The following is an 11,968-nucleotide window of genomic DNA, read 5'->3' as shown; positions in this document are numbered from 1 at the left end:
CTTTAGAGGCGATCTACTTTTTTATGCTTAGAACTCAAATGATTGTAATATTAAGATACAATATTATTACCTTTGCTACCGTTTTAATCCAATTAATGCTCACAAGGCACGAGGAATCGCCAAGTTTCGAGACGCTCGCGAGCTGCTTCTCTCTTCCACATGATATACGTAACCTTTGTCGGAATCTGACAAGTTAATAATGAATCTCAGATTCATTTTTTCAGATGTCATCTTGAAATACAAACAATAGATTTTATGTTTTCCCAAATATTTAACTTCACAGATTACAATCGCCGGCGGAATTTGGAAGTGGATATAACTCAACACAAACCAGTTGTACGGGAATGACACGGCATGTATCAAATGAGACATAAAGCATGAACAGACCAGAAGAACTGGTCGACTGTCAACTCTGAAGAGTGGTAATCCAAACCGTTCTGAACCGGAGATTTGTTAATTCCCCGCATGTGTTCAGGGTAGATGTTTAGGTATGTACATACATACTCCTTACAGCGTATGCGCCGCTCTCATGTAAAGCGAGAGTGTGGCCTGGGTACATGCGCTGTAAGGAGTATGAGTACATATCGTCGGGCCCCATATTGCTAAATATTAATACACTGTGAATAAAATAAAGCAAAAGTTCGCTAACAAAAAAAACTCAAATGTAAGAAATTTTTAGTCCTGTGTTCGTCCTGTAGGGACATACTGTGTTTGAGAAAAAATTAACGGTGATTTTCATTAAAGAGGCAATGCTTTATTCCACAGCTAAACTGTAATACGGCAACGACCTAACAAAACTAAACAACAACATTTTTTCCTGTTTAATGTAACATTAATGACAAGATATTATCTTTTTGTGCTTTATATGTATTTTTACCTTGAGAAGTTACTCTTTTTGTGAAACACTCTGCTATGTAGCCTTACCCCAAATTTAGACAGCGTGCTTGTTTTACCGGCCCGAAAACAACCAACTAAACAGCTGTTCGCACACAATGGGTTTAACACAGCGAATTAATTCGGCGGTTTGTTTTTTAAAAAAAGTCGCAGTGAACCTGGGATTTACAGAAGTTACACATGTCAGCCGAGTTCCCTACAAACTGTGAGTGGTCACAGCGCATGTCAACACACCCTGTCATGAAATTCCCAGTGATTAATGCAACATGTCAACGAATTAATGAATCGTGCCTTGTTTTACCCGAGCGGAATTATTTATGAAAAGAAAACAGAAATACAGAGCGAGAGTAAACCCATAGTGTTGTGAGCTATTTTATTTGTGGTCGGGGCAAACCAAACTGTAATTGTCCCTCATAAATATAGATCCAGTATAACATGCCTAACTGTTTGGTTTTCCCCCTCTTTTACACTATACCAGAATTGTTACGGCAACTTTTTCCACAGTTTCCTATTCACATGCATATGTGCATACTCATTCTTTCTTAAAACTTAAATGTTATATATACTTTTAATAATATCAAATGCAACATTTTGGCGGTGACGGACGAGAGAAAGCATTTATGTCAGGTTAGCACTTTTTAAAGTGTTAGAAACTTAAAAAATGCCCCGAAATGTAATTGAACACTGGTTTAGGTCAAACGAAAGTTTTTAGCTGTTGTGTTCCGTATTAGATATTATGAAAATCTGTTATAATGTTATACACCATTATTCATTGCATTTTAAAATGTTGCCCCCACATTTTATATATAGCATTTAACACATTAAATGTTGACTATTTAACAATTGCGTATTAAGAGAGTAATTTTGGCAACTAGGGAACATGCGTTTAGTCGACATCAGTTTTCTTAGCTTTCCATCAGCTCGTACAACACATGAAAGATCTCTGAAAACGGACTGTATACCTTCTTCTTCCTTTTTTTAAATCCTGGTTTTCACTGTGTCTTTTAGGGCACACATACACTTACAACGTACACACGTTCTGTGGAACGTCAATCATATTAGAGGACACCATCTTGGACGCATTAATCCCTCAGATGAATTTTTTCTGAGTAGAATCGCACGTTGTTTCGGAGTAGGCGTAATATGTAATGGCAAATATAATATACAATAGCCTAATGGTGGTGTTTGTTCACAATTTTGTTTTTTGCACTCATACATTTATTTACAGAAAGTATCTTCATAAGCCACAGATCCCTTAGTTATAAAGACTTCATCTTGGGATCATTTCACAAACAGCATCTAAAAGAAAGGTTGTTTGTCTTGATGCATTGCTGAAAATTTAGCAGGCATGTGCTCAGTGTACCGGAAATAACCTTGAGCACATATGTTACGGCCTATTACCTAAACGTTATGAGCGTTAGATTCACTTCGCTGTCCTGCCCTGTTGGCTACGCATAATTCAATTGTGGAAGCTAAGATGAAATGTTGTATTCGCTTGACTGCGCTGACGTTGTGCACTTTTCGAGTAACACGGGTCATTTTCTCAACACTGATTAGCCTTGAGCAGTGAGCAAATCTTAACAACGACGCTAGGCTTTCGGGGACAAACCGCTGCATAGTAGGCGTAACAATCGAAATCAGATACGAATCTACCCCATCATGTGCTGACAGCCTTCTGAATTCCAGCTGACAGATGAGCGTTTAAATGCACGATGGGTGCAGTGGATGTCTAGTCATGTCGTTCTTTCTACAGTCTGCTTTTGTTACGCCATTAAGATTTGAGAAATCTCTGAATGTTCACTTGCCTCAGTCACCTAATTTGTCTACCTTACGCGCAGAGTGAACATGCAGTTAGCATCATGTGAGCAAATTTGCAATGATGTGTGAATAAATAAAAGGCGTATAGATTTGTTTTTAGCTGAGACAAACAGCTGTATATATCGCTTTGTCGGGTAGATCAATGTCGGTCAGATTTCTGAAATCCTAACTTTTAACATGGAGTCATTTACATAACGATGGTTCTGGGTTCAAGACAACACTAACTTATTGTGGGATTTCTCGGCTGTATTGTGAATTATTTATTTCTCAGTTTTGGCCACTGGACAGAGGTGCGCTCTCTTAAGTGGCTGGTTTCTACAGCACTGTCCATGATACCTGAAAGCGGCTGTGCGCTTAGATATAGCTAATGCTAGTCGATGCTTGATAGCATACAATTAAGTTGATTTCAGCCGAAACTACTTTGCGGTTGTAGTTTTTCTTTTGATTCATAACTACCCTCTTTTAATTTTGTCAAACAGTGGCAGATGTGCGATTTACCTTACATAGGGCCTACATGCCCGCAGCTCATCGCTAGTAACTTAAACTGAAGCGCATTGGTTCGAGTCCACTTCATCTATGAGTCGTGCACCTTGTATAGGTGGTTGTTTCATTACTTGGGTTAATTGTGCATGTCGAGGCCTAGACCTATACTTGACAGTCTGCTATTCTTTCTCGGAGACCCCTCACGTTTTTGTCTTTATAAAGTCGAAATGTAAACAAAATTGTAATGTCATTATTAAGGAACAATCACAAAGTTGTTACCTCCGTCAACGAAAAGGTAGTGGAACATAACTCACAAGGTTCAGGCCTACACCTAAACAGTCTGGTGTACAAGTACAACACATATTATTATTCGCTTCATAAGTCGTTTTTATTTTTTGTCACAGATTCATATATATATATATATATATATATATATATATATATATATATTCCTGAATAAAATGCAAATGTGACATTACTACGAATGTTGCCAGGTTTTCATGACAAAACTATGTGCAGCAAAACACATTAGTCATACAAGGGTTGATAAATGTACACGCCTGCATAGTAAAGTACATACCCATATATGCATAATGAGCTTCAGCAGCATTTTAAGTAAGTTACCCACGAGCTGTTTTCGAGTATCTCACCACCTGTACTTCCTTATAGCAATATCATAAAGTATACATTGTCATCACGGCCGTCTCACTGACATTCTGACTCATACTATATTGATTTATTCGAAGGGGCCTGCGCTAGCGCGGCGTAATGACCCAGGGGCCTCTCACCAATGCGGTCGCTGTGAGTTCAAGTCCTTCTCATGCTGGTTTCCTTTCCGGCTATACGTGGGAAGGTCTGCCACAAACCTGCGGATGGTTGTGGGTTTACCCCGGGCTGTGCCCGATTTCCTCCAACCATAATGCTGGCCGCCGTCGTATAAGTGAAATATTCTTGAGTACGGCGTAAAACACCAATCAAATAAATAAACATTTATTCGGTTGGTGTTTGACGCCGTATTCGAGAATTTGTCATTTATACGGCGGTGGTCCACACACAATAAACAGCATCCTCTATTTAGAGTTGTGCACTATAGCAGTCTACAGAACATAGTTATAGGGGTATTTGGCTTTTTCTATTTTGACTAGAGTATGTAGTATAAATTAGGCAGGGTTTCTAACCTGCTCTTCTAGTAGGATGATAGTCATTGTCTATGTCGAAGCATTCCCATTCCGTAGTCAGCCGATGGGATATGCTCTGAAACCTGTTTGCTGGACTTCTAGAAACTTATAACTATAGCCTTTTCTCACCTGATTTCGTGCACTGATTTCGGTGCTGTAGTATGTCTAGTGAAGCAAGAAAGTTTCACCTGCATTTTAAACTTCGCTTGCTAAGCACTGGTTGACGGATTGACATTTGTTAGTAACAGGCGAAGGTAACTTGTTTACCCGGACTACTCCGGTTTCCAAACACTTTTAAACCTTTTCACGGTAATGTTAGTGGAAAATTCTTGTGTACGTAATTAAACGCCAAACAAATCAATCTTTGAATTCATTTTAAACGCAAGCGATATTTATATGTACTTAGGTCTGCTATAGGTATATAATAATTTATTTTGCTGATGGTTTCGCCGTGCTCAAGGACTTCACCTGTACGACAACAGCCACATTTATGAGTGGATAAAACCGGGCTGCCATGTAAACGGCCACCTTTTCACCAGATATGCCTGCAAATTCCCTGGCAATAACGAGAGCTGGATTCGAGTCTACGAGCCCATGCCATAGGTTGCGGTAGGAAGAAAACTGTCAGAGACCTGACATACACTATATTGTGTGTAGATATAGTATGTTTATTTGACACCGTTTTACATAATCGCAGGCAAAGTTCTTATGGTGGATTAGATACATAAAAAATGATACTGTCTGTCACACTAATCCATGGTAGTTGTGAGCTGATCTACACACCGGTACCACGTTGACGCACACGCTCTGAACAGATGTTCCGATTTGAGATACGACCTGGACTGGAGGCAATACTATCTCGACTTGGCTCAGTTCAAGATGACATTAGTAGATATACAATTTTTGTACTGATTCTAAATATTGTGACCTAGTTTTGTTGAATTTAGCGATAGACGATATTGTTTCGGTTTTTTTCATGATCTTGCAGGCTGTAGTATATATGCCCTCACCAAATGACTCAACTGGTGAATTATACAATAGGTAAATCATAGCAAAGGTTGATCTTACTCTCGTTTCATGGGTGAGGAATAAAATTTTATGCACCGTTATGCCTGTTTAAATGATTAATCGTTGCGGATTACATCGCTATTATTACAACTTTTTGAATTTAACATTTGTGAAATTTTTGAAAGAAAAAAAAATGAAGCCCAGGCGGTGTGGGCTCAGAAGCAGGCGACAGAATTTTTCGAGTCTATCGCCTCAAAAGCTAGTTCTGTATAAAGTTTGGTTTGTGTTCAATGATGAACATTTTAAATATCGTATACTTGAAGACAGTTTTATAGGCTGCATTTTACATATTAAATCAGAAATTAATATATGTAAATGTTATTGATTGACACTTATTACCTTGTTATTGGTCATGACGGCATTGTGACTGGTAAAAACACGATTCTCCGTGACCAACTGTATATCCGTTTAAATTCAGCGTGATATATATATATATATATATATATATATATATATATATATATATATATATATATATATGTATATATGATGTGCATATGTTGATGTGCTACAGAGCTTGATAAAGCCTGAGTAACGGCTCTACATATTTGCCATGCATTGCCCAGTGCTAGTATTAATTTCAACGCACCCTTGACTCAGGAATAAATTCACATGAAAGCAAATCCTAAATAGAGATCGGTTCGACATTTGTTTGAAATTTTGTAATATTTCTTTCACAAATGGAAGAAAAGCGTGGGCAGATGATATAAGACACGACACGCAACACTGAACACATTGCAATACCACGTCAATCCCAGGTTTTTGTGGGCTAGAGATTTGGTTCAGTGACACGTGTTACTAGAGAAAATGTTTACCAAGGTAATAAAGACATTCCGGTGTGGATGTGTCAACCATTGGTCGGTCAGACATCGGCCTCTTCTTCTTCAGTCGTATAAATATATCTATTTGTGCATGCGCTAAAAGCTCTCTCTGTCAATGCGCCCATTCATACTGTGAGCCGGTGTATACATCCATGGTTGTGTCAAATCAGATAACATCACAGAGAATCGATTTTGGTGAAACGAGCATGGAATAATATAGTAAACGGTGAACTTCTGTATAAATAATTCAAAGGGAAAAACACCGGCGGGCAGCTGTTATAGTAACAGCGAGGGGGACAGGATGATTACAGTTATTATTATTATTATTTTTTTGCTCCCTCACTCTGTCCTTGTGGGTGACAGTGAGTGAAGGCGTAGACCTTCTTACTGCTGCATTCTGCAGATTGTGATTCCACTGGGTCTATTCATACCGTGCCACCCATCCCCTATTACACGGTATTATATACCCGGGGACGTTTACCTTCAGTTACCCCCTCGCTTTGAATAAGGTGTGGCTTTGTGTGACGTTGCAAGGCGATATCTGCCAAATATGGAAGTGACTGACATTATAACCGACATTCCTGGCGAGAGCCTCACAAAGTGGTTCGTCTGAAGGACAACTCGGAGGGTTTAGTTATCAGAGAAGACCGGAGAGTACGGTAGGACATCAGCAAATCTTCCATAGCCTTTTAGCTCAGTTCACTCCGGCGTGCGCACCGCACTTTTTTCCCCTTATTGTCTATTTATAGCGGTGCTCACGCAGTGACGACGATTTCCCTTATACCTGCTGGCTAGCCTCAGCCCGTTGGAGTTAGTTCTGTGTTACCTGTGTGACAGGTAAAGGTGTTTTAGGCAAACGGAGGTTAATAGACTTGTGGTGGAAGGGGAGGTACCAAGAGAACGGCGCGGAGACAGGCCTGCTTGGTAATACACACTGAGAAGCAGCTGGTGAGTGCTAACTGGACTCATGTTATATAGCCTACCTGGCTGTGTTACCTGTTTGGGTTAACCTATCATTACTACCGGACTACCAGAGAGCACATGGACTAGTTTACCTGAACAGGTACAGCACGACACTCAGGACAGGTAAAAGCACGGCTGAGCGGCTTACCGTATTAAGATCCACAGTCCAGCTCAAATCAAGTTCATGAGTGGTTGTTAAACAGAAGTGCCTTTGACTGAACAAGTTCGATGTGAGGACAAAAAAGCAGGGCAAATCAGTTGTTAGTCTGAACAGCAAATTGACTAGTGCTTCAAAATGGCAGCCGTGGAAAACGATCAGCCCACCAATGACAAATTGAACGATTCAAATTACAGCGCGGAAAATGCCTCGATTAACAGTGAAGGCGACGCGGAAGACATCATTGAGAGACTTCACGACGTGACTGCGTTGACCATTCCCGATCGGGATATACCCTCTTCAATAGAAGACTCGGATAGCACCCGGTCTACAGAGGCAGCCGAGACGGGATCCGTCGGGGCGGTGTCCAGTACTCCGTCGGATACGAAGAACGGTACCAGCGAAGACGGCGAATCTAGTCAGCACGAGGACGGTGTCAGCAATGGTGTCCCTGAGTCCAACTCGGACGCTACCAGCACGACTTCTTCAGATCATAAAGGTGAGAACAGAACAATGAACGATGACGAAAATCGAACAAGCACCAAAGAAAATACCAAGAAAAAAGGTACGAATCCAGTCAAAGGTTTATTGCGAAAGTTCACTAAGTCTACCAATAAATCCTCCAGTTCTCGGTCAAAGGGCTCGTCAGCCAAAGACAAGCTTAAGCCGGACCCAGATCTGTCCGAGGTGACAATAGATAAACTACCACAATGCTTTATTGTCAAATACCTGGGGAAAAGGGAATGTGACGGTCTGTGGGGGATTAAACATGTTCGGAAACCTGTGGATGAAATGGTGAAGAAAGTGACTAAACAGCTGGAGACCGGCGACAAACCTGTCGAACTACCTCTGATGTATTTAGTGGTGTCCCCCAAGGGTCTAGAGCTACGGGAACACAAGAACAATAGAGTCAAGGACGATTCAATGCCGCAAGCAGGTACGTTTCCAATCGACTTTATTTCCTACGGTGTCCAAGATTTGAAATTCTGGAGAGTGTTTACCTTCATCGTTGTTCAAGAACTGTCGGCGAGATCCAAGAAAATGGATTGTCATGCTTTTATCTGTGATTCCTCGTTATCGGCTCGGAAAGTTGCCGTTTCTCTGGCGTTTGCGTTCAGGGTCAATATGCGGAAACTACAGCAGGAAGGTAAAGAGCATCGGTTCCAGGTGGATTTACGACCACCCGATGAGCTGGCGAATAAGTACGCGGCCCAGGAGGGTGAACCCGAGGCTGCAGAATGCTGAGGGGATTACTTAACTCCACAGGAAGTCTCTTGTATCTTCCAAAGACCTGGTGGCAAGCTGATAGACTTTACAGCCCACGTCTAAAATAATAACACCATCTGTGGTTCTCAGCCGTCTGCAGATACCTTGCCACCTCGAAGCTTTAGTGGCCCATCGGAAGGCCTGTCGTGTCCTTCCGAGTCGTGCGATTTTCTCTAAGCACGAGGATCGATACCCCTGACTTGACGACAATCAGCTTAATCTTTCCAGATATTGAAATTCTCCATTATCCTTCAAGACTTCCTGAAAGTTTCTTTGAACTGATTTCAAGCGGCTTCTATATTATGACAGATTTAATGTTTGGATACGTCTTCATGAATAAACTTTTGACTGGAACTTCTAAAGATTAACAAGACACTATCTTTAGGCAGGTGTTGTGCCCAAAGTGTTTTCACGTCAAAAGATAGACTCTTCCAATTTATGCTATTCCTAGTGGATTTTTGGTGCAACCCGGGTAACACCGATGATAAACGTTAAACTTGGATATGCACTTTGCCCCTGTAAGGATTTGTGATGATTTAAAATGTGAGACACGTGTAACTGTGACGAGAACTGGACAATCTGTAACAACTGTGTATATATGGCTGTTGTTCAGATGCCTTCCATTTCCTAATAACGTCCATTTGTATATTCTACTAAATTGCTGTGGATCTCTGTTTCACACCTGATTGGATGATTCATTTAAGCGTTTATTTAACTTTGTATATGATCTCGCGCAGTTAAGGTGTCGGATATGGATATGCATTGCATTCTACTGATATATAAATTATTTACAACTGGGAAATATTCTGTGGCTGAGTCCATCTTTATCTCTATCCTGCTTTGTGATATCCCGCCTGAGACGGTGATTGGTTATGCGCTCAGTGTGGTGGCAAATTGATCAGCTCACCGAGCTAAAAGATACAAACGTTGAGAAGTAGTAAAGAGAAGTAGTGCAGAGAAGTACTTGCGTATTATACGCGTATGCGAATTGTCTCAGTGCAGACACATGATATATTTCAATGTGTAATAGAGATGGTTAATGCAATGAGAATTTGAGCACGTGAAATGTGAATAACATTACTGCATGGAAATGCTAATCAATATTACTGGTGTTGAAGATCTATTGTCACTGTACCGATACTCTACTTATCATGATATTTGTTTAACCAATCAGTGTTCGTGTTTTGTAAACAGTACACCTCACCTAAGCAAATACCTGCTACGAAATCATTCCAAAAACACTCCTTTTCCATTTCTACTGGGCTGAGATGTGCTAACGAATGTAACAACACCCCTGGGAGAATACGGATGTAATGCGCATTTTAACCCGGTTCAGTAAATCAATACTGTTATTAACTTGAATGTAAACGCAAACGATTACTCCCAGTTTCGGTATGAACAATACGGGATATGTATCAACAGAGTCTGTTATGTTTACATTCTACAGCTTGCTAGCTTCCGGCAACTGGCCACGGACAAGATGTCATTATAATACAGGACGTACAAAGATGCCGATCTAGTCTTTCAAGTGAATTGATGCGTGTAGAACTTATTTTTTGACACTATATTTAGTTCTGCGACAGTTTTGTGTCGTCGCTCGGGGTTAAATGGAGATGGTTGCAAAAAGGAACACTATAAGCTTCTGTTCTGTAGTTACAGTGAACCCGAGAATGTAAACATTTGTACGCCTACGTATTTATGTGTTTTTGGCTCCATAATCAACAGTGGAATACGTGCCAACATGCTTAATACTATTAATATACCGCTTATTTATATCGTATTTGAAATGACGTAAGTTATTACACCTATCCCGCTGAGAGTGTTAACAGCATGTTAATATCGTGTTAAAGGCGTATATAAATCAAAAGATTTGGCGTCCAGGGCTTAACGGTGGCTTATCCTGAGGTACATGTACCTAGGCATATTTCAACATTTATGGTACAGTAAATCTGGTACAATAAACCTCAAGGACACATTTTTATTTACGGGAAATATATTTATGAGCACATGTGAGGATGATTGAAATAAAGACGATTGATCATCTTTCTGAGAGTGCACGTATACTGATTTAGTTAATTAGTGATATTTTACGGATGTGGTTTACAGTTATGTAAACAGCAGTTGTAGCAACTCGCTGTTTTCGTTGATGGTGGTACCTTTAGCATATATAGTACTTTTGTGTCTGAAGGGATTTCATGCATCGTCATTCAAACGTAGAGCGGGAAATTCCAAACCGTAACGGCGTGAAAATCTTTGGATCTTGTTGTCACCTTAATTTGTAATCAACAGAATAGCCTGTGTTGAATAAATTGCTTTCATGCGGAGATTGATTGATTGGTGTTTAACGTGGTATACTCAGGTATTTTTCATTTTATACCACGGCAATCAGGTTTATGGGTGGAGGAAACGGGAGTGCCAGGAGAAAACCCCTGTCTTCACAAGGCACATGGTAAATTGCCTGACTTAAAACCGTAGCCGAAACAGCGAGAGCTGGATTGGAACATTTGGCCTCATTGTCCAAGGGACTGACAGTCACAGCAAAACAGTATTGTAACCATCTGAGCCTGGGGGCAGGTTTTATGTCGAGAATGAATGCTTTTGACTTCATGCAACAACTGTCATATTGTATACATATACTGGGGAGTTCATGAAGAAAACAGCCACGCATAACAATAATTCTTAACTCATTTGAATAAATCAAATTCATGTCTTGAACTGAAATCGAGAGACAGAGAGTACTATTATAGTGGGATTGTGTTAAGACATGAATACATGGGTGTGTCACCACTGACATAAACTGCTGGCATATATATAGTTCTACATGCAGATGTCTACATTTTGTTTCTTACACGTGTCCCAATTATAGATTGTATCGGAGATTTCACATTATTATTATTATTATTATTATTATTATCTGCTATCTGATGCAGACGTGTGCAGAGGGAATGTTTCCTCACCTGAACTCCATGTATCACCGTCTGATCAGACATTGTACTGACTAAGGCGTGATTTAAACCGTAGGCATCTTTATTCTTCTCTAACACTTTGTTAATAATTGTAATATGAACACAAACGAAAATGGATTCTTTTACTGACAGGAAATTATATACAAAAGTTTAAAGAAATCTACCAGAAACATACGCAAAAAAGCAAAAAGAAACCATATGTAACTTCATCGATTCTGTAAAACTGTTTCTAAAATATCATAGTCTATTCCGCGGATCTCATGTCCACAGAAGATATCTGTTGTGTAAAATTTCTTTCCGCACTAACCTGATGTTTACAGAGGATATCCATGGTGATGTGGGAGGCACTTCATG

The 11,968-nt window shown here is 40.1% G+C and overlaps 1 protein-coding gene across 1 annotated transcript; it reads left to right on the top strand.

Annotated features, from left to right (window-relative positions):
* Positions 1 to 6,877: 6,877 nt before the first annotated feature.
* Positions 6,878 to 11,520, top strand: LOC135473842 (uncharacterized). Its single transcript, XM_064753759.1, has one exon. The coding sequence runs from the start codon at positions 7,521 to 7,523 to the stop codon at positions 8,625 to 8,627; it is 1,107 nt and encodes a 368-aa protein (XP_064609829.1). The 5' UTR covers positions 6,878 to 7,520; the 3' UTR covers positions 8,628 to 11,520.
* Positions 11,521 to 11,968: the final 448 nt, after the last annotated feature.

The sequence above is a fragment of the Liolophura sinensis genome, chromosome 1 (genome assembly GCF_032854445.1).
Source record: "Liolophura sinensis isolate JHLJ2023 chromosome 1, CUHK_Ljap_v2, whole genome shotgun sequence".
Classification (NCBI taxonomy): domain Eukaryota; kingdom Metazoa; phylum Mollusca; class Polyplacophora; order Chitonida; family Chitonidae; genus Liolophura; species Liolophura sinensis.
Note: the sequence above shows the minus strand (reverse complement) of the source record. Positions and strands in the feature narration are given on the sequence as shown.